The sequence below is a fragment of the Nycticebus coucang genome, chromosome 14 (assembly GCF_027406575.1).
Source record: "Nycticebus coucang isolate mNycCou1 chromosome 14, mNycCou1.pri, whole genome shotgun sequence".
Lineage (NCBI taxonomy): Eukaryota > Metazoa > Chordata > Mammalia > Primates > Lorisidae > Nycticebus > Nycticebus coucang.
In genome coordinates, this window is record NC_069793.1 from 68,869,714 (window position 1) to 68,892,978 (window position 23,265).

Genomic DNA, 23,265 nt, shown 5'->3' on the forward strand with positions numbered 1-23,265 from the left:
AATTACAAACTCGGGCCCTAACCCACCCACTCACAGAGACCCTGAGTGCTGAGTTGAACCGTATGGGTCTTTCACTGTGAGCATCTGGTCTTACCATACCCTCCTTTATGCAGGATGTGTGGCAACTTAGGGTGCATAGAATGCCATACCAGGGAAACAGAAAAATTAAGACCGGGAGGGGAGATACTAGTATTTCAGCCAGAAGAGTCAACGGAGTTGCTGCATTTGAGCTTCACATTCAGCTCTGAGAGCTTCCTGGCAGCCCAAAAAAAAAAGAGAAACATGATAGGTGTTAGCCTTTTGTTCTGGGGGGAAGAAACTTTTTAGTTCTTTGGGGGAAACAAAGCTTGTTCTAGGGCAGTGGTTCTCAAGCTGTGGGTCACAACCCACAGGAACTGTATTAAAGGGCTACAGCATTAGGAAGATTGACAACCACTGTTCTAGAGTTTGGATCTAAAAGATATTGCATACACTGAGCCCGAGAGATGTAAGGCATGGGTATAGAGAAATACCACTTCTTGGCTCGGCACCTGTAGCACAGTGTTTACAGCCACATACACTAGGGCTGGCAGGCTCGAACCTGGGCCCCGGCCAGCTAAACAACAGCAACTGCAGCAAAAAATAGCTGGGCATTGTGGCAGGCGCCTGTAGTCCCAGCTACTTGGGAGGCAAGAGAATTGCTTAAGTCCAAGAGTTTGAGGTTGCTGTGAGCTGTGATGCCACGGCTCCCTACCGAGGACGACATAGTGAGACTGTCTCAAAAAAAAGGAAAAAAGACCACTTCCCTTAGCCAGTTTCTAGGGCTCATGACTGTGTGATTGAATGCTCTGGAAAAGAAGTGTGAGACACTAGGAGCTGAAGTGGTTGGGAAGGTTCCTGAACAAGGTGCTCCTAGAACTGCACCTTGAAGGATAGGTGCACTGAGGGGGAGAACAGTGGAGCATCAGCACCCGAGTTTGAGAGGAAGCCAAGGGGCTGAGGAGATGGTGAGGAGGCGGATGAAAGAGGGAGAAGAGCCATTTACTGGGAGCTTTCAAGGAGCTGGCACCTTTCCCCAGGAGTCTCCTTTGACCCTCACAGCTCCCTGTAAGACAGGCAGTAATTTTATCTCCTTTTTTACCTAAGACGACACTATAGATCAGAGCATAGCGAAGTTGAACAAAACCAATGAGAGTTGTTGTGCCTCATAGTGCGGGCTCTTCCCACCAGAGCATGCTGCCTTTCTGTGCTCCAGAGCTCAGGGAATAAATGGGTGGATATTCAGGCTTCCCAGAGGCTTGGAGGATGGAGACAGGAAAAGCCCAGTATGACCCTGGGTGAGATGCTGTCCCTCACAGGGCACAGCCTCCCCATGTGAAGCACATTTAGACCAAGCGGTCTCTGAGTTTTCTTCCTCCTGCAACATTGACTAGTGGAGGATCCTGAACTGCTCTTCTGAGTACCTGTCTTCTCTGGGACCAACCCCGAGGTCTTACAGGATAAATGGTGGCCCAGTCTGGCCATCAGTCCCAACTCTGTCTGGCGCCCTGCCAGTTTTGCAGGCTAGGCTGATGCATGTGGGTGATGCTGGTGGATGGTGGATAACTCTGGCAGAATCCTGAACGTTTTCCCTGAAGGGGAAAGACCTGTCTGTCCAGCTCTCAGCACTGGCACACCCTGGCTGCTTGGGTAACCAAGCAGAAGGCAGTGAGGCCACAGACTGCTTCAGCATGTGAGTGTGAAAGAGTTCTGTGCATGATGCAAGGTGGTGTTCGTTTGCTGTTGTGAGTCAGAGACTGAGACATTCTGGTTTGCTGCATTTGGGATGCAGCTGGGTAACCTCACACTCCTCTGCTGTATCTGGTATTGGGGTGGCCCCAGGGCCAGCTCCTTCTTCCCACCCTCAGCCTAAACCCAGTTTTCCCAGGACACTCCTGCTTGGGTTCAACGCTTCCTCTCTTTTCCTAATTCCATCTTTCTGGCTGCCAAAAATGTGATGCTGTTGTTGCTGGGAGGGTGTTGCATCACAGGATCCAACTCTCTCATTTTGTTCTAGGTTGGATCCTCTACAGAAACACTGTCCCAAAGAGGGTCAAGGACTTGTCCAGGCTGCACAGTCAGTACAATGGCAGCATTAGTACTAGACTTCAGGCTTCCAGAGTCTGGGATCCAGGTTCTTTTCCTCTGAATTCCTACTGCCTGTTTTTCTGGGAGAGAGTCACTGGATTTTCCCATTGGATTGATTGCAACTTCTGGGTCTCCCTCTCCTCACTTCGCTGTTGGAGACCTGGGTTTAAGTTCCTGCTCCGTCACTGACTGCACTGTCTTGCTGTTGTGGCTCCTCATTCAGGGCGGGCTGGGCTCTGTGCTGGGCATGAGGAGACAGAAGGGGACCCTAGTACTTGCCCTTGGGGTAAGCTTCCTGTCTAGTGAATCCTGCTCGATGTTGTCACTTTCTGCCCAATGGACCACAGCAGACTTCTCAAGCTTGCTGAGCCTCACTTGCCTCATCTGCAAAAGGGAGCTGTTCATGTGATTAAAAAGTGATAAGTTATGGATGGATGTGAGTGATTATAGTCTCTGTTCTCTCCACTTTCTCTCACCTCAGGGGTCAGGCCCCAGTCATCTCTCTTGCCACTGTACCCTGATCCACTGAGGCCAGTAGCCTCTTTGCCCAGAATAGGATGTCCTGATGACCATTGGTCAGACCTGGGACAGGTAGGTGTCCTTCCCCACCTGATCTTCACCTTCTAAAAGAACCAAAACAGACCCCTGTATCCTTACCACGTCTCTGCTCTGAGAAGTCGGCTAGGATTTAGAACCATAGGGCACATGCGGGTGGCCCTGTGAAGCTAAGCTGAGCCCCAGGGAGACTGGTGTGCTGAGCCGCAGTGTGAGACATAGGTTGGGCTCAGCCCCTGCAGGCCTCAGGCTCCCCTTCTGTGCAGGGATTGCCTTGGTAATCTGATGTTAGGTCTAGCTCTCTGAGGGTTCCGTGATCTTCTGCCTCACCCCCTTTTCCTGGCTTCTTGCCAATGATTACGTAATAAGGATATCCAGCTATACCACCCAACCCTCCCGCTCCCTTCCTGGTGGGGCTTTTTGCTCTTTGTCAGCAGAGCAGCTGGTCCACAGAATAGCCCTTCTGGCAGAGGTGGGGCTCATGTGTTAGCAGCACCCACCAAGACCACCAGCTATGTGGAAGAGGAGTGGACAGTGCTTTGGGTCACCTCTCTCTGAGGTATAGGCAGGATCTCTGGAGGGGAGACTAGGAAAGACCCTCAGAGCTTAGAATCATCTTTTGGTCCATCTGCCTTATGTCACAGATGAGCAGATGGGGCCCAGAGGGGAGGGACGGTCCAGGGTCACAAAGCCTGTAGCCGGATAGGTACAGGAACCGAGGCTGTCTGCTTCAGGGCCCACATTCTTACTCCTGTGTCTCCGCGTTCCTCTGCCACTGTGCCCTGCTTGGTAAGCTGGCCAAGTCCTTGCTGTTCTCTGGGCCTCACTTTCTTCCTCTGTGTGGTGCTGGGGTAGCACAAGCCTATCCGAGTGCCTCTCCTGGGAGAGAGGGTATGATGACTGTCTTGCCAGGAATGTGTCCCAGACTGTGTTAGCCAGCAGCCCTGTCCTGGGCACCCCACTGGGCTGGGACTTTGCCCTGGGAAATAGTTAAGGGACACAAGAACAGGCAAGTCAACAGAGGCTTCACCAGCAGTGTCCTTCCCCTTCCCTCCAGAACGGACATTCTTTCCAGCCCTCAGGGGAGGGGAGTGTGACACAAACAGATCAAAGCTGTGTCAGATGCCTGCATTCCTTTGGGTACTGCACCAAGGGCCATTAACCTACACAGAGCCCCAGGGCATCTCATTTAACCAAATGTCCCATCAGAATAGAGGCTTGAAGAGGGAGGAAATCACTTAAAGAGCCAGCTAGGGTCCCAGGTGACAAATCCCAGAAGCCCAGGGAAAAAGCATAGCTGTCTGGTAGCCTGGTTCAGATATGGAGAATGATTCTCTGCAGCCACCTCAGGGAAAGCAGCAGCTCCTTTCTCTAGCCTGCAGTCTGCCCATGTCACCCAAGAAATGGCCTAGATCTTTCAGGGCTCAGCCACCCCATTCTGTGCTTTTGGGCTCTCTCTATCAGTATAGGCCTGAGCCTGGCCCTCAGGAGCAAGTTTTCAGCCTGGTGCTGGTTGCCTCACTCTTAATCCAATGTTTTTATTTTTTATGGAAACCTGAACAAGGTGCTTTCAAATTTGCTTTATGAGAGCCAACTGGGAGGGCAGACCTGCTCTTGAGGAGGCAAAACATTAGATCAGTCTTGCACAGCTCATGTAGAACTAGATCCTCTCTGTCTTCACCCACACTAGCTGCTCTGTTCCCCATTTATTTGGTGGGTAGCTACGTGTTGGTTGGGCTTTGGGGCAGCTTTAATCAGCTTGCCAAAGGCAGAGCAGGAGGAGGAGTACAGATGTCTCAGGCAGTAGTGGGTGAGATTAAGGGAGTCTTGCTCACATTTACATATACCGGCAGTTCCAAAGCTGGGAATGGTGTCGGGCTCCCTCTTCTCCCTCAGGCCTCTAGGATTTCAGTTTTTCGAGACCAGCCACCAGCACCTTCTCCCCTGAAACTGCACACAAAGTTCTTCACTCAGCCAGCAGATCCTGAGGCCTAGAGTCACAGAAAACCCAGAGGTTCATGATATTCTGCCTGTGGCCAGTTACTGCTTCCAGCTGGCACCCTGCAGGGAGGGGGCACTTTCAAGCATTCAGGTGGAAATGTTATTGATGTCACTTCTCTTAAGACAGAGCAGCCAAAAAGACCAACATGACCCTTTGACCCAAGAATTATATTCCTAGAAGTTTGTCTCATGAAAACAATCAGATATGTGGACCAAGATAAAGTATTTATAGAAGCACTATTTCTTTCTTTCTTTCCTTTTTTTTTTTTTTTTAGAAACAGAGTCTCACTCTGTTGCCCTTGGTAGAGTGCTGTGGTGTCACAGCTCATAGCAACCTCCACCTCTTGGGCTTAGGCGATTCTCTTGCCTCAGCCTCCCAAGTAGCTGGGACTACCAGTGCCCGCCACAATGCCCGGCTATTTTTTGTTGCAGTTGTTCAGTTGGTCTGGACTGGGTTCGAACCCACCACCCTTGGTGTATGTGGCTGGCGCCATAACCACTGTGCAATGGGTGCCGAGCCTAGAAGCACTATTTCTAAGAGGGAAAATTTGGAAGCTTTTAAAATGTCCAGCAGTTGGGGTCTGAGTCAGTGCTATTTCACATACCCTGTTTCCCTGAAAATAAGACATCCTCCGAAAATAAGACCTACTTACAGGAAAGATAAGACGCCCCCTGAAAATAAGACCTAGCTCATCTTTGGGAGCACACCTTAAAATAAGACACTGTCTTATTTTCGGGGAAACAGGGTAGCACAGCTGTGTCAGAGAATACTAATGCTGCCATAAGAGGACGTGTAACTTGACTTGGTAATGACAAATAGCTATGAGATATTTGGTAGAAAATGATATAAAAATGTTACCAACCATATAATCTCAATTTTGTGCCATTTGAAAAAGAGCATATTTAAGTGGAAAAGGATACTCTCCAATGTGTCAGAGTATTTTATCTGGATGGAGGTATTACAGTTATTTTTAATTTTCTTTTCACTTTCCTGTACTTTAAAAATTCTTCTGTTATTTTTCTGATCAGAATAAAAGTGATGTTACATGAATACCCTTCCTCTCCATCCCTCTCAGCACTGTCTATCCTCTCTATTCCTTGTAATTCTAGGTGAATGTCTCAGGCTCAGTGCCTCTCATGCTCAGGGTTTAGGAAAACTTTGCACCCCTACCCCACCCCTCCAGGCCACCAGCTGCAGGGCAGGAGGTGGGTCCTGAGGAAGCCAATGATTGTTTGGAGCATCCCAGGATAGCTTTGTTGATAGTACCATAGGTCAGGCCCTTAGCTGCTGCAGCCATACAGCTGACCTCTTCCCCAGCTAGGCTGGCTGGCACCAGGGATGTCACTTGCCATGTCCTGTCCTTCCTGCCTCAGAACCTGAGCTGAGCCCAGATGGCTGGCAGGCCTGCTGCAGTGTCCCTTCTCTGGGACAGGAGAGTAGGAGGTGGGCTACACAGCTCATTCTGTGAGCCACTGGTTAGCCATCAGGGCACAGGGCTAGACAGACTCTACCTCCAAGGAGCTCACAGTGTGAGGAGACAGACTCTGGGGGCAGAGCTTGTAGCCAAGGCCCCTGTTACCAAACTCAGGAACTTGGACTTCACCCTTATGAAAGCTAGATATCCTCTTTACTCTGAGAGTGACAGGTGTTAGATTTGGGTTGTAGAACGGTCACTGTCGCTGTGGCAAGAAGGATGGGCCCAGGGCGAGGGAAGGTAGGAGGCTGGCAGAGTTTGAATAAGAAGAACTGGAGTATGCTTGGCTGGGGAATAAGGAATGAGGGAGAAAATTCCCCACCCCTTCCCAGGGACTGCCAGTCCATGACTAAAAGCACCAGCACCGTGGCCCCTGACCTTCCGGGCATGCCCCGTACCCCTTACACAGCCAGTTCCCTTTGACTCAGAGTTTTCCTTGCAGCTGGTGAAGACACACAACCTGCTGACCACCAGGAACTATATCCTTGGATACCACCCCCATGGTATCATGGGCCTGGGCGCCTTCTGCAACTTCAGTACAGAGGCCACAGAAGTGAGCAAGAAGTTCCCTGGCATAAGGCCTTACCTGGCCACACTGGCTGGCAACTTCCGGATGCCAGTGCTGAGGGAGTATCTGATGTCTGGAGGTGAGAATCTAATCTACCCCTGCCCACCCCTGCTGGGCACCACCGTCAAGGCCTGAGCTTCTCCACCGAGCAGGGTGGGTCAGGGCTGAGCAGGAAGGCCATTTATACAGTCTTCAGGATGCAGCCTGGATAACATCTTCCCAACGAAGCCTTCTCTGACTCCTTTTCGGGGCACCCTAGCCCTTGTGTTGCCCTCTGCACCACCTGATTGTTGTCCATGGCACTGTCATTATCTACCCACCTGTGACCTCCCACCTGCCTGGTTCTTTGAGATCCCTAGCACTCAGCATTAGGTTAGCAGAGTAAGGACCTCAGGGAATGTTTGCCAAATGAACGAATTCCCAAAACAACTTTGTATCATTATCCCCATCTTAGATAAGTGGGCTGAGGTGCAGAGATATGAGTGGTTTATGCAGGACCAGACAGCTTCAATGGGGCTAGGTTAGGTCTGGGGCCCAAGTTCTTTCTGTTTCACAGTTGACCATGTACAGAGGGTGGGGAGTGCCTGCAGGGGCAACCCAGATTATCCGTCATTCTCTCCCCACCAGGCATCTGCCCTGTCAACCGGGACACCATAGACTATTTACTGTCAAAGAATGGGACTGGCAATGCCATCATCATCGTGGTTGGGGGTGCAGCTGAGTCCCTAAGTTCCATGCCCGGCAAGAATGCTGTCACCCTACGGAACCGCAAGGGCTTTGTAAAACTGGCCCTGCGCCATGGGTAAGTACCTCTCTACAGACACCCCTCCAGGGCTTTCTTCAGCCTACGGCAGCAGGCTCTGTGGCCCCCAAAGGCAGGGCCCAGACTCGGGAAACACCTACAGGAAGGGAAAGTTGGAGCCCAGACATCATGGTCTGGACCTACCTTGATGTGCAGCCTGGGTGTCCACATGGGACAGAGATGCAGACTGTGCCCCGAGCCCTTTCAGGTAGGCTGAGAGGCAGCTCACACATAGGACTGTGTAAAAGACTTGCTGCCTGGGCCTCAAATGCATCTTGTTTCTAAGAAAGAAAGAGGGTTTGGGGGCTCGGTGGTTGCGTGGTTGGAAACAGCAGGGAGGGCTTCTGGAGGAGTCACTCTGAGGGTAAGAAGAGAGGGGCCGGGTGGCTTGGGTTTCTGTGACCCTTTCTAGAAAACTGGGGGCACATTCTGCATAGCTACTTGTTCAGTGCATCCTATTTGACAAAGTACAATCACTCTACAGTTCCCTTTGGTTCCCCAGCACCCCACAGGTGATGACATCCCTATTTCCCATTGGAGACAACTGAGGGAGGCTAAGTGACCTGGTCAGGGACATTGTGAGATACAGAGCCAAGCTGTTTGGACTTGGGGTCCACTGCTTTCCTCCCATGTGTGAGCTCTGGGTGTCCCCAGGAGGAGGAGGGTCCTGGGGTGATGGCCCTCAAGCTGTGCCGTGGGGCCAGGGTGGGAGAGGGGCAGCCTGCAGTTCTTCCAGTTAGGGAAGGCTCTAAGGCACCCATCCAGGCCCCACGCAGCCTGGAGTGTGGCTGCAGGACAGCAGCACTTTTCTCTGTCTCCTCAGGACCTTATGGTAGGCTATGGGAGAAGAGGCTGCTCTGCAGGTTTCAGCCCTGGGTCACATCAGACCCCACAGTCACATCAGACCCAGTTGATGCCTGCAGGGAGCACAGAGGGTGGGGGAGGAAAGAGGGACAGATAATGACAGAACACTGTGCTGAGAGTGTGACAAGATATGAGACCAGGGCTGAGAAGGTGGGACAGGAAGAACTTCCCAGTGGAGGCAGGCTGAGGGAGGAGGGTGAAGAGCAGGCATTCCACGGTAGGACCCTCAGCCTTCCCTTTGCCTCTCTGAGCCTGCTTATGCTCTGCAGTCACCAGCAGGTGGGCTAGGATCCATCAGGTCTAGGTAGTGAGCGGACGTAAGTGCGGATGTAAGCTTGGCTCCTCCAGGTCATTCTGATACCCGCTAGCTGGTGTCCAGGGCCTCTGTGTTGACCTAGGAACTGAAATCAGTAATTAGGTTGTGACAGACCCTGGCTTCTCCCTTCCAGAGCCGACCTGGTTCCCACCTACTCCTTTGGGGAGAATGAGGTATACAAGCAGGTGATCTTCCAGGAGGGTTCCTGGGGCCGATGGGTCCAGAAGAAGTTCCAGAAGTATATTGGCTTTGCCCCATGCATCTTCCATGGCCGAGGCCTCTTCTCCTCCGACACCTGGGGGCTGGTACCCTACTCCAAACCCATCACCACTGTTGGTAAGCCCCAGCCTAAGGGTGCCCTAAATGCAGGGTGTTGTACCACTAGCGGTGGTAGTGACAGGATTCCAGTGGTGGCATGGCTCTGACAGCCATGCATTTAGCCATGAGGACTTTGACATTTTTTTTGTTTGTTTTTGTTTTTTGTTGTTGTTTTGAGACAGTCTCATTATGTTGCCCTTGGTAGAGTACCGTGGCATCACAGCTCACAGCAATCTCAGACTCTTGGGCTTAAGCAATTCTCTTGCCTCAGCCTCCCAAGTAGCTGGGACTACAGGTGCCCACCACAATGCCCAGCCATTCTTTTTTTTTTGGTTGTAGTTGTCATTGTTGTTTGGCAGGCCCGGGCTGGATTTGAACCCATCAGCTCCTGTGTATGTGGCCTGTGCCCTAGCCACTGAGCTACAGATGGGTCCAGAGGCTGTAGAGTCAACATTTGACATGTTGAGTGCTGATAGGAGCTATGGGGAAGGGTATTGAGGGAATAGGGCCTTTTCTGTGAAACAAGCACTGTGACAGGTGAGAGCATAGGACCCTCAGTCTATAGGGAAGATTACATTACAGCAAAGAGAAAGGGGGGAAGTGTGGAGGATGTGTGGGTGCTCTCAGGGGTCACAGTGGACTCCAGGGAGGAGGTGACTCTTATATTGCTGATAGGAATTATCCAGCAAAAGGGAGAAACAGCAAAGTTTCTATCAGAAACAATAGCCTGGCGGGGCGCAGTGGCTCACGCCTGTAATCCTAGTACTCTGGGAAGCTGAGGCTGTTGGATTGCCTTGACCTCACAGGTTCAAGACCAGCCTGAGCCAGAGCAAGACCTTATCTCTAAAAATAGCCACGTGTTATGTCGGGTACCAGTAGTCCCAGCTACTTGGGAAGTTGAGGCAAGAGAATCGCTTGAGCCCAAGAGTCGGAGGTTGCTATGAGCTGTGATGCTACGCACTCTACTGAGGGTGACAAAGTGAGACTCTGTCTCAAAAAAAAAAAAAGGAAGGAAGGAAGGAAGAAACAATAGCCAAAGTAAAGTTCCAGAGGCAAGACTGTGTAGATTTTTGAAGACTAGAAAGAAAAATACCAATATTACTGGAGCATAAGCATGGATAGAAGTATAGCGAAAAACTATCTGCACTTGGTCCTCAGCTGTGTTGCTTTGGGTGTATTTGGGACGGTTCAGAGGATTCCAAAGAATTACCTATTGTTGGTGTAGTTAATATGCAGGTTAAAAGTCACAAGCTGGACATTCCACAGGAGTACATGGGCCCTCAGCAGTGGATTTGAGGGGCCAAAGCTCACACACATGCTTTGTATTCACAGACCAGGTGACTCGCTTTGTGCTTTTAGACAGAGACAAAGCAGCAGTGAGGTAGCAGGAACATTTCCATGCACGGGTGTGGCAGTGTGAAGGTGTTTTTTCCTCACCTGGAGACTGGGAAGCAACTTGAAGGTCTTTGGGAGGGGAGAGTCAGGTTTGCATTTTAAAGTAGTCTTTGGGGCTGGTGGATAGAAAATGGTCAGCAGGGGCAAAAATGGAAGCTCAAAGTCCAGACCAGAGGCTTGGACTGAGGGAGATAGAAGAGGAACGGATGGAGCTGGGAAAAATTTCCCACATAGCATTGGCAGGATTAGGGATAGTTGGGAGACAAAGCTGAATTAGAAAATAAAACAATGCACAGATGGATAGATGTTGGTCTCCTCCTTTCTTTCCCGCCCTTACCACACTTTTTAAAGCATGTCACATTATTGACAGAGTCCTCAGAAATGCCTTCTGAGGAAGGATCCCCATGTGACAGATGAGGAAACCGAGTCTCAGAGAGGTAAACTGGCTGGCCCAGAACAGAGCAAAAACAAAGCTGTTTATGTGAGCCCACAACTGTTGTAGGCAGTCCTAGCACAGTGCAGTGGTTTCAGCCAGTCTTGAGCCATCTACTGCTTAATAGCTCTGTGGTCCCGGCTGGGTCCCTTCTTCACCTCTGGGCCTCAGTCTTCTTTCAAAGGGAACAGTCAGAGACAAGAGACATAAAAAGCGTTCAGCACAGTTTCCAGTAGCACAGGGTCACCACCATCAGCATCATGGTGGGCATCCAGGAGAATAGCATTGACTAACCAGAGGCCTCTGCTCCATCCGTGCAGTGGGTGAGCCCATCACCATCCCCAAGCTGGAGTACCCGACCCAGCAGGACATCGACCTGTACCATGCCATGTACATGGAAGCCCTGGTGAAGCTCTTCGATAGCCATAAGATCAAGTTCGGCCTCCCGGAGACTGAGGTCCTGGAGGTGAACTGAACCAGCCCTCTGGAAGCCACCTCTCCAGAGGAACCAGCTGCAAATCGTTTTCTACCAAGTTCTTGAGTGCTTTTTGTTCTGTAAATTTGGAAGCGTCATGGGTGTCTGTGGGTTATTTAAAAGAAATTATAATAATTTTGTTAAACCATTACCATGTTAGGTCTTTTTTAAGAAAGAAAAAGTCAATATCTCAAGCTCATTTCACTTCGTTTGTCCTGTTCCAGGTGGTGGCTAAATCTAGGCGTTCATGGTTTCTTGACAAACCCTTCTTCCCTTCTTGAAATGACAGAGAAAACTCAGTTCTGGTTTGGGGAAGAAAGACAGCCATTAGTGACTCAGGCCAGTTTGATTATTTACTTTTTGCCCCTAGAGATGGGAGGCAGAAGCTGCTTCTAATACAAACACCTGTATTCCCACTACCCCATGCTTGGACTGCAGGACTAGCCCGCCCCTCTTGCCAAGGGGAAGAGTCAGAGGGCACAATTGCCCCATATTGAGGGGGCAGTGGTGAGCAGCTGGGATGTTCCAGCTTGATGCTCCCTCTGCCACTCTTACCCCACCCCCAGTTTCTCAAATCTGAGCCTGGACTGCCTCCAGCATGAGGTTGGGGTGGTAGTGCTGCTGTACAGGGTACAGGTTTTCCTCCAGAGGCTGATGAAACAAGGTACAGACTCAGGCTTGGCCTGGATCACATGCCTCAGTTTACCTAACCCATACCCCCAAATTTGGGTGTGAGGAAAGGGTCTCCCTGCTGTGCACAGAGGGGCCTGGCACCTTCTGAGTGGCAGATTGATTCCTGGACAGAAGGCCCCCAGACCCAAGCCTCACGTGCATTATTTGTGCCTTTCTGAGGGGGTGGAGCCAGGGAGGAAACCCAGCCCCTCTGTGTGTTCTGTTTTCTCTTGATGAGATCATTGTACTACGTCAGACTTTTGTACATACCTCGTCAAATAAATGGAAACGAGAAGCCTCTCTGAGTTATTGCTGGGACTGCGTCTGCACCCTCCTGCCGCTGACACTCGGGGAAGACCAGTGCCCTGTGGGCTGCCTGCTGAGCCCTCTGCCCCTTGCTCCTGTGGCCCACATGGCCCTGCTGTGGTGTGGCAGTCATATATGGCTGTGTGACAGATTATATCGAAACTTAGTGTCTACAAACAACACTTGTAGTCTCAGGTTCTCAGAGTCCTCTGCACAGGGTCTGTCAAGGTTGCAGTCCAGGTGCTGGCCAGGGCCACAGTCATCTCAAAACTTAGCTGAGGGAGGATACACTTCTAGGACTTTCAGTGGTTGTTGGCAAGATTTACTTCCTCACTGGCTGCTGACCAAGGCCACTCTCAGTTCCTTGCCTCATGGGCCCTGAGTAGCTCACAACACAGCTTCATCAGAGGGTAAGTAAGAAGAGCCAGCGTGTGAAGAGAAGAAGGAAGCCACAGTCCTTTATAACCTAATTGTGGAAGTGTTACCCTATCACTTTTGTCATATTCTGTTCATTACATGGAAGTCATGAGGTCCTGTGGGGGGTGGGATTGTGCAGGGGAGCGGATACCACAAGGCAAGGGTCACTGGGAGTCATCTCATAGGCTGTCTGCCACATGGGTTAAAGGACTCCTGTCCAACTGTAAGGCTCTGGAATTACAGGAAGGGTCTTTCAGGATTGCTCAAACCTTTTTCCCTGGCCCTGGTTTGCTGTCACCCTAGTGATTACAAGATACTTCTTCCTTTTCTAGTTCCCCTTTGGGTCCAGTGAGTACTGAGCACCCAGGAAACCTTCCCAGCCTCCCTACCAAAGGCCCTCATTCCAACTTCTTTACTACCAAAATGCCTGCTGGCTGTCCTTGCTGTTCACCCACCTCAGGGACAGCTGCTCTGTGCCAGAAGCTGTGAGGGGGCTGCTGAGGAACAGAGACAAACATTGGGACAGCTGAGGATACACAGGGCAGTTAGAGCTGTGACGTGCCTCCAACCCAACCTGAGGTGCCTCACTGGGGAGATAATGCCTGAGCTGGGCTGGAAGGATGGCCAGAAGTTTGTCAGGAAGGGAGTGACAGAGCAGTAGGTGTGAAGATGGGGGGAACTGACTGAAAGACATTGCTGATTGGAAAGAGGGATTGGTGGTGGCAGAGGAGTTGCAGGGGCGCTTGGCTCAGAAGGGCAGGGAGTCCATTTCTCCAGAGTTTCTAGGTGGGCAAGAGGGCAGAGCAGTGAGAGGGAGTGCTCTGGAGGGGCTGATAGAGGCTGGATTCTATGGCACCAGGCAGGCCTCAGGCTGGAGAGCTCAGGTTAGATGACAGGCATTTCCTTTAGGATGGAGAAAAGGCCTGTTGTCTGATGAGAGTCTCAGCTCCACCCTAGCCCCAGCCTAAGGCTGACCCAATGCTGACAATCTGGCTTCAGACCAAGCTCTGGCCCTAACCTAGGCCACCCCACAAAGGTAGACATTATTCTCAAACATTAATTCTGTGAATAGTGAACACCTACTGTACACGGTGGAACTCAGCATCGCTAAGGAGAACAGAAATGATAACCAAGGACAACGTATGTCCAACAGCAGCCTGTCCAGAGTCATCCCTACTCTAGAGCGGGTAGATGCTGTGAACGTTGCCTTGGGTTGGGAGTTTTTACCTTGGGAGCAGGAACTGGCACCTCTTTTAACCGAAAATCCTTTGCCCTTGGGTGGTTGGTGGGGGGGGGGTGCTGACTGAAGTCAGCCCGCATTGTCGAGCCGTTGGTTCTGCCGTGGTTCCTAGATATTGCCACAAGGGGGCGCTGAGGCTGGTTCTCCGGCAGATGCCACAGAGCTTCCTAAGCTTTGTTTTCACATTTTGACCTTTAAACAGCTCTGACCCTGAACTAGAAGCTGGAGTATTTTACAGGTGCAGATGTCTATTTGGTTCAGTAGATTTATCAAGTTACTTATATTTTCTATTTCTCTGCTGCTATTCTGCCTAGTTGTTCTGTCCATTACTCAGAGTGAGGTGTTGAATTCTTTTTTTTTTTGGGGGGGGGGGTTGAATTCTTGAACTGTTATTTCTGAAGTATTTATTTCTTCCTTCCATTCTGTCAGTTTTTGCTTCATGCTTTTTGAGACTCTGCTGGTAGGCACATAGATGTTTATAGTTGTTATCTCTTGATGGATTTACCCTTCTGTCATTATAAAATACTCTTTTTCCTAGTAACAATTTTTGTCTTAAACTCTTAACATGTAGCCTCCATCAGTGTGGCCACCCCAGTGCTCTTTGGTGCTTATTTACATGGAATATCTGTTTCTGTCCTATCTCTTTCAACCTATTTGTGTCTTTGAATGTAAACTGTTAAGTCTTGTAGACATAATAGTATTGGTTCTTTTTTTTGATGTCCATATTTCTACTCTCTGCCTTCTGATTGTTTAGTCTCTAAAGTTAATGTAATTACTCATATGAGGCTCGGCGCCTATAGCTCAGTGGCTAGGACACCAGCCATGTACACTGGAGCTGGTGGGTTCAAATCCAGCCTAGGCCTGCCAAACAACAATGACAACTACAACCAAGAAATAGCTGGGCATTGTGACAGGCACCTGTAAGTCCCAGCTGCTTGGGAGGCTGAGGCAAGAGAATCGTTTAAGCCCAGGAGTTGGAGGTTGCTGTGAGCTGTGACGCTATGGCACTCTACCCAGGGCAATAGTTTGAGACTCTGTCTCAAAAACAAAATAAAATAAAATAAAAAAACCTCATAGGGTAGGATTTACATTTCCCATTTTGCTATTTATTTTCTGTGTGTTATATGTTTTCTTATTGCTTTCTCCATTACTGCCATCTTTTATTTTAAGCATGTATTTTCTAATATACTTTTTTCCTCTGATAAATACACTTCATTTTAATAATCAGTATAAGATAGTAGATGATCTAATATACTTTTTTAATGAGCTTTTTTTTTTCACTGTATATTTTTGAGTTAGTGGTTACCAGGGGGGTTACAATTAACATCTTAATTTAAAACAATCTAATTCAGATTAACACCATCTTAATTTGGGCAGGGAGAGAAGAGAAGCACAAGCCACACACAGGAATGGTGCAATATGCTGAATAGTGGCCCACAAAATTATAAGTCCTAATCCCCGAAACCTGTGAATATGACCTTATTTAGAAAAAAGGGGTCAGGCGGCGCCTGTGGCTAAGTGGGTAGGGCCCCGGCCCCATATACCAAGGGTGGCAGGTTCAAACAGGCCCCGGCCAAACTGCAACAAAAAAATAGCCGGGCACCTATAGTCCCAGCTACTTGGGAGGCTGAGGCAAGAGAATCGCCTAAGCCCAGGAGTTGGAGGTTGCTGTGAGCTGTGATGCCAGGGCAATAAAGTGAGACTCTGTCTCTATTTAAATAATAATAATAATAAAATAAAATAAAGAAAATGAATCCAGCCAGAGCCTGCTAAACAACAATGACAACAACAAAATAGCCAGGCATTGTGGTAGGTGCCTGTAGTCCCAGCCACTTGGGAGGCTGAGGCAAGAGAATCGCTTAAGTCCAAGAGTTTGAGGTTGCTGTGTGCCGTGATGCTGTCGCGGCACTCTACTGAGGGCAACATAGTGAGACTCTGTCTCATTAAAAAAAAAAAAGAGAGAGGGACAGAAGGAGAAGTCCATGCGACAATGGAGGCAGAGCCAAGGAACACCCATGGACAGCAGAAGCAGGAAGGGGCAAAGGATTCTTCCCCAGAGCCTTATAAGGGAGCACATCCCTTCCAATATCTTGATTTGGGACTTCCAGCCTCCAGTACTGTGAGAAAATAAATTTCTGTTGTTTTAAACCACCCAGTTTGTGGTTTAAACTAATACAGTGACCTTTAATATATTTATACCACTTGATAGACAAGCTGTATCACTGGATGGCAGAGTCTGGTCTTCTCATAGATAGAAGATACTTCTTTTTTTTGTGACAGAGTCTCACTCTGTAGCCCAGGTTAGAGTGCCATGGCATCAGCCTAGCTCATAGCAACCTCAAACTCCTGGGCTCAAACAATCCTCCTGCCTCAGCTTCTCAATGAGCTGAGACTAGAGGTATCTACCACGATGTCCAGCTGATTTTTCTATTTTTAGTAGAGACAGAAGTCTCCCTTTTGCTCATGCTGGTCTTGAACTATTAACCTCAAAGGATCCTCCTGCCTTGGCCTCCTAGAGTGCTTGGACCACAGGTGTGAGCTACACCTGGTTTTCAAAATATTTTTTACCACTTTCTGCTTAGGAATTTTTGGCTCCTGTATTTTTTTTTTTCTTTTTTGAGACAGAGCTGGGCTTAAGTGATTCTCTTGCCTCACTCAGCCTCGGAAGTAGCTGGGACTACAGGTGCCTGCCACAATGCCCGCCATTTTTTGTTTGTAGTTGTAGTTGTTGTTTGGCAGGCCCGGGCTGGATTTGAACCCACCAGCTCTGATGTATGTGGCTGGCACCTTAGCTGCTTGAGCTACAGGCGCCGAGCAGCTCATGTATTTATTTATTTATTTTTTTTTTTTTTGAGACAGAGCCTCAAGCTGTCACCCTGGGTAGAGTGCTTGGCATCACAGCTCACAGCAACCTCCGAGTCCTGGGCTCAAGCAATTCTGCTTCCGCCTCCCAAGTAGCTGGGACCACAGGCACCGCCACAACGCCCGGCTATTTTTTGGTTGCAGTGTCATTGTTTGGCGGGCCTGGGCTGGATTCGAACCCCACCAGCTCAGGTGTTATGTGGCTGGCACCTTAGCCACTTGAAACACAGGTGCTGAGCCCAGAATATGTATTTTTATCTAATGGTTTTTTACCTTGCATGCACATTTTTAACGTACCATTTCATCACACTAGCACACATTTAAACATTTCCTCTTTTAGTTCTAAAATATCAAATGATTTTTGAGATTTATAATTACTTTTTTTTTAAATTTTGAGACAGAGTCTCAAGCTGTCGCCCTGGGTAGAGTGCTGTGGCATCACAGCTCACAGAAACCTCAAACTCTTGGGCTTAAGCCATTCTCCTGCCTCAGCCACCCAAGTTGCTGGGACTATAGGTGTCCACCACAATGCCCTGCCATTTGTTGTTGTTGTTGCTGTTGTCGTTGTTTTAGTTGGCCTGGGCCGGTTTCGAACCTGCCAGCCTTGATATATGTGGCCAGTGCCCTACCCACTGAGCTATGGGCGCCGCCAATTTATAATTACTTTTAATGAAAACTGACACAAAGTATTTTTCTTTGAATTAAACAGGAATAGCATATTTTATATTTTTGAATAGCATATTTTTTGGTTCAACAGACATGATATAAAAATGTATTCCAAAAACAAGTATGACCTCACTGCATAAATAAAAGTTACTTAAAATATATGCAGTATTACTCTTTCATTAGGCAGTAAAAAGTAGGTTTAATGAGTTAGACTGCTTTAGAATCCCAGCTCAATACTTTTTTTTTAATTTATTTATTTTTATTGTTAAGTCATAGCTGTGTACATTAGTGCAATCAAGGGGTACAATGTGCGGGTTTCATATACCATCTGAAATATTCTCATCAAACTGTTCAACATAGCCTTCATGGCATTTTCTTAGTTACTGTATGTAGGCATTTGTATTCTGCATTTAGTAAGTTTCGCCTGTACCCATTCTAAGATGCACCGTAGATGTGGCCCCACCCATTACCAGCTCAATACTTAACACAAGTGACCTTGGGCAAATAACATGACTGCTTTAGCTTTCTAATCTCATAGAACTATTGTGAGGATATACAAAAACTGCTTACAACAGTGCCTGGCACAATGCAAGCACTCAATAAGTTATTGTTTTTTTTAAATCTAAGCTTTAAGGAATTAAATGATCTCATTCTCATTCTACAAAACCCTATGGTTGTAGCCCCCTTTCAATAAAGTCTGCCTTGCCATTCTTCAAAAAATAAACAAGAAGGCTGGTGCAGTGACTTACGCCTGTAATCCTAGCGTTCTGGGAGGCTGAGTGGGTGGATTGCTTGAGCTCAGGAGTTCAAGACAAGCTGAGCAAGAGTGAGACCCCATCTCTACTAAAAATAGAAAAATTAGCTGAGCATTGTGGCTGGTACCTGTAATCCCAGCTACTTGGGAGTCTGAGGCAAGAGGATACCTTGATCCCCAGGAGTTTTAGGTTGCTGTTAGTTATGATGCCATGGCACTCTACCCAGGGCATCAGAGGGAAGCTCTGTCTCAATAAAGTAAATCAACAAATAAATGGATTAATTAAAATGTGTTAATGAGCAAAATGTTATAAAAATACATTTTCATTTTGTTTATAGGAAATAGATTATTATGTAAGGAAAACTGCAAATTTTTTCTTTATCATTTAGAAAAATCTCACAAAACATGTAAGTATAGTACAAAGACATTTTCCCCTAAACTATTTGAGAATAAGTTGTAAACATGATGTCCCATCACGCTCAACAAATAAGAATGTTATCCTAGGGCGGCGCCTGTGGCTCAACAGAGTAGGGCACCGGCCCCCATATGCTGGAGGTGGCGGGTTCAAACCCAGCCCTGGCCAAAAAATGCCAAAAAAAAGAATGTTATCCTATATAACCACAGTACAATCATGGAGACTAAGAAATTAACATAGAAACATTACTACCATCTAATCCTCATGCCCTATTCAGATTTCATCATGTGTCTTAATATTCTCCATTTTAGCAAAAGGATCAAATTCAGAGTCACATTTTAATCAATCTCCTTCTATCTGGAACAGTTTCTCAGTCTTTCCATAATTATCATGACCTTGACAATTTTATAGGCCATTCAGTTTTGTTTTGTCATTCCCTTATGATTAATTCAGGTTGTCCGTCTTCAGCAGAAATACCACAGATTCATGATGATGGGCCCTTCTTACCACATCCTATCAGATGCCACTTGATTTCAATTTGTTCCATTATTGATTATGGTCACTTTGATCACTTAAGACTGTCACACTTTTCCATTGTAAAGTTATTTTTTTTTGTATTTTCAGACTATGCAAACATCTCCTTCCTTATAAAACATTTATTATTTATTTCTACCAATAATGACTCATGGAAACTTAATTCAATGTACCAGACGTATGGTATAAGGCATAGAGCCCTGACCTAAGAATTAAGGGATGTGGGTTCATACCATCAACTTGCCACTAAGAACCATAAGACTTTGGACAGATCATTTCCATAGCTGATCTGTAAATCAGAGACAATCCCTAACTTTACAGGATCCAGTGAGAAGTGAGCAGAGCAATACATTTAGAGTAACTAACAAATATTAGTTCTCTCTAGCCCCCAGCAAAACATGTAACTTCAAAGAGGGAAATCAATTTGCCTAAAATCATGCTGCCAATAAGCCGCAGGTCCAGATAGACCTCCAGCTACTGACTCCTAACTTGGGGGTCTTTCAGTCACTCCACTTTATACCCAGGCGCACCGTTCCTCAGCACCAGCTACCTCTGTCTGCCCACTCCTCCCTGGGCTTCTCAGTAGTTCCTGCCATGCTCCATGCTGCTTCTTAGGGGTGATCCTCCTGTTCTTTCTGCCCAAACTATTTCTCTTATTCTCACTAGCCTCCTTTGTCCAGTTAATCTCATCTTTTAGACCTCATTGTAAAAGTCTGTTCCCAAAGAAAGTGTGCTCTGGGTGAGTCTCACTAAATCAACCCCTGGGTTAGATGTGCTCACATCCAGTATGTATTACCCTGGCTAGCCTGTAATTCACAAACTCCTGTGTTCTCACTGGCACCTTTATAGTTGGTGGCAGTGTGAAAACCACCGGATTGAGGCACAATTACTCATCTTGGGGATAAAAGGTCCAAGTCTTTGTCTCAGCTTTGCTGCAAACTTTGTGTGATCTTGGGGAAGCTCATTCCCTCTCTCTGAGGCTGTGTCCAGTGGGGGTGCTATGGAGGCCCCCATGTGATCCAAATGTTCACTTACTCAAGCATTTATCCATTCATTTCATTAACTTCAGTCATTAAGCCCTTGCTCATCAAAGCTTATGGAGCCTGTTGTCTGTGTCAGGATGGTAAGAATTCAAAGAGAAATCAAAAGCAGGGTTCATAGTAGAGGGGGGGAGACAGAATAAGCCACTCAGTATATGACCAGGTACAGGGATACACGTACTGAAGAGAGGTTGGACAGCTACTGTGGGAGCTCTGAGGAACTGATAGTTATTTCATATCTGCGAAGGCTTTTTTAAGAAAAGGACCTTGAAAAGTTGGGGAAGGAGGAGAAATGCTGCCCAGGGATTTGCTTTTGTGGTTTGATTGGTGTGTGCAGGCTCCTTGGGGACCTGCCCCTTGGCTTTACAGTTCCCACCTGGCAAGACTGGCAGTTGCCCCTCCTGCAAGACTTTTGCACTTCTTGTCCTGTGCCCTCAAAGCTGCCTCTCCAAGGTGCCTGAGTTGTCTGGCTAAGTGACTTTCTGTTGCCCAAGATGAAACATAAATTCTTCAGCCCGGTATTCAGGTTCTTCTCAACTGTCACTAGCTTCCTCTGCCAGCCTCTGCCTATTGCTCTCCCATGCAGCCTTTGTTTCAGCCATGTTAGACTATGCTGATGCCACATCCTCTGCACCTCTGCTAATGCTGTTCCTTCTTGCCTAGGATATGGTTTCTCCCCTAGGTCGCCTTCCTGGATGACATAGAGACTTCCTCTTACATGCTTCCATTGTACTTTATTTAGAATCTCAGTTATTCTTGGTACTGAAATGATGGGGGAACTCCTTTTAGTCAGAGATTCTATCTGCATCATTTTTTAGAACACCCTGGCTGGACACCTGGCAAAGGTCTAAGGGGTGTTTGACTAAACAAGTAATTAAATGGAAGAAAGCTGGCTCTGTTAAAAGGAAGGGGATATGGGCGGCGCCTGTAGCTCAGTTGGTGAGGCACCGGCCCCATATACCGAGGGTGGCGGGTTCAAACCCGGCCCCGGCCAAACTGCAATCAAAAAATAGCCGGGCATTGTTGTGGCGGGCGCCTGTAGTCCCAGCTACTCGGGAGGCTGAGGCAAGAGAATCGCTTAAACCCAGGAGTTGGAGGTTGCTGTGAGCTGTGTGAGGTCACGGCACTCTACCGAGGGCCATAAAGTGAAACTCTGTCTCTACAAAAAAAAAAAAAGGAAGGGGATAAATTTAATAAAATTTGAAACACTGAAAGACACTATCTTGTATCAAGCCCATGAGGTGGGAGGAGGAATAGGAGGTAAATGGATTAGTGAAGGTTTGGTTTTTTAGCCCGGTAGACAGTGTTTGATTTCAATATCCAACCTGGTATTAGTTAGCTGTTAAAATACCACTTGAGGCAGACAGACCTCAACACCTATGGTACATCTATCAAACTCCCAATCTTCTGACCTTCCTTACCAGGCCTTCAGGAGATGCCACTTTCAGTTACCAGTTGACCTTGAATCGCCTTCTCTCATTGCATGTATATTGTATTTGGCCACCTTATAATCTGTGTTGTTTAAACTTGGACACATGTTTCTCTGAGGGATATATAACACAGTACAAATATTATTATAATTTTTCAAAGTGATTTAAAATATTTTTATGTTGAAACAACTGTATTATGAAATAGGATCCAAATAATAACAGAATTTTTAGAATGAAATAGGACAGATGAAAAGAAGGATAGGAAGCATTTATTGAACATTACATCTAAGACACTGCGCTAAACACTTTAAATACATCTAGAATATTTGACAAACAGTCGGCTATGTAAGTTCTTCCCCCTGAGTTCTCCTAGTGTTCATGGCATGTGGGTGGAAAGGTCTAGATTTCTTACTTGAGCTCTGTATTTCCAGGATCCAGTAGTCAGCCTATGCAGAGTTGAGCCTCAGTTAAGGCTGTGGAAAGAATGGATCTTGCTCTCTGCTGGAAGTCCTTTCCTCCCTCCCTCCTCACTGGTGAACTCTTACTGGTTCTTTTTTTTTTTTTTTTTTTGTAGAGACAGGGTCTCACTTTATGGCCCTCGGTAGAGTGCCGTGGCCTCACACAGCTCACAGCAACCTCCAGCTCCTGGGCTTAAGCGATTCTCTTGCCTCAGCCTCCGGAGCAGCTGGGACTACAGGCGCCCGCCACAACGCCCGGCTACTCTTACTGGTTCTTAAAAACCTTGTTTAAATGTCACTTCAACTGTAAAATCTGACTCTCAATTATTTCTTGTGGCTTCCACTGCCCCTAAACTTCCCTCAGACCCAGCACTAAGCAAATGAATTACCATTCTTTGTTTACTTTCTAGACTCCCATGCAAGGAATTGGATCTGGGTCTGATTTCCCAGCATCTAGTAAAGGCCTTGACAGAAAGAAGCCCTTAGTGAACATCTGTTGAATGAATAAAGTAATAAAGTTAGTTAGTATTCGGAACCAATCCCCAAAGGAGGAAGAAGTGATTCTCTCTCAAGGCCCATTTTCTTAACTGGAATAATCGCCTGAATGATACTGCCCCCAAAAGATGTTGATGTTATAACCCCAAGAACTTATGAATATTACCTTATTTGAAAAAAAGGTATTTGGAGATGTAGTTAAGGATCTCAAGATAAAATTTGGATCATCTAGATTGGCCCTAAATCCAAACACAATGTCTTTGTAAGAAAAAGAAGAGAAGACATAGGGAGAAGAGAGCCACGTGAAGACAAAGGTAAACACTGGTGTTATGCAGTCACAAACCAAGAAACTCCTGGAGCCACCAGAAGCTGGAGTACGCAAGGAGGGATTCTCTCCTCAGGCCCTCTCTGAGAGCACAGCCCTCCTTGATTTCAGGCTTCTGGTTTCCTGAACATGGGGGAATAAATATCCTTTATTTTAAACTACTTCGTTTTGTGGTAATTTGGTTACAGCAGCCCCAGAAAACTAGCATAGCTTAGAAATAGAAGACGTGTTTTCTGTGAGATTCTACCAGATCTTGGTACCACATGAGTTGAACCAGATAAGATTTGAGATTTCCCAACTACTCCCTTCTGATCAACCACCTGACCACATTTCCTGTGCTCCA

The 23,265-nt window shown here is 47.4% G+C and overlaps 1 protein-coding gene across 1 annotated transcript in view; it reads left to right on the forward strand.

Annotated features, from left to right (window-relative positions):
* DGAT2 (diacylglycerol O-acyltransferase 2) overlaps positions 1–12,277 on the forward strand; it is a 33,541-nt gene extending 21,264 nt beyond the window's left edge. The window contains exons 5-8 of the mRNA XM_053560905.1: positions 6,580–6,784; positions 7,333–7,507; positions 8,821–9,023; positions 11,154–12,277. Coding sequence (XP_053416880.1) covers positions 6,580–6,784; positions 7,333–7,507; positions 8,821–9,023; positions 11,154–11,308 — 738 coding nt within the window. The 3' untranslated portion in view covers positions 11,309–12,277. The remainder of the gene's footprint in view (positions 1–6,579; positions 6,785–7,332; positions 7,508–8,820; positions 9,024–11,153) is intronic.
* The last annotated feature ends 10,988 nt before the right edge of the window (positions 12,278–23,265 follow it).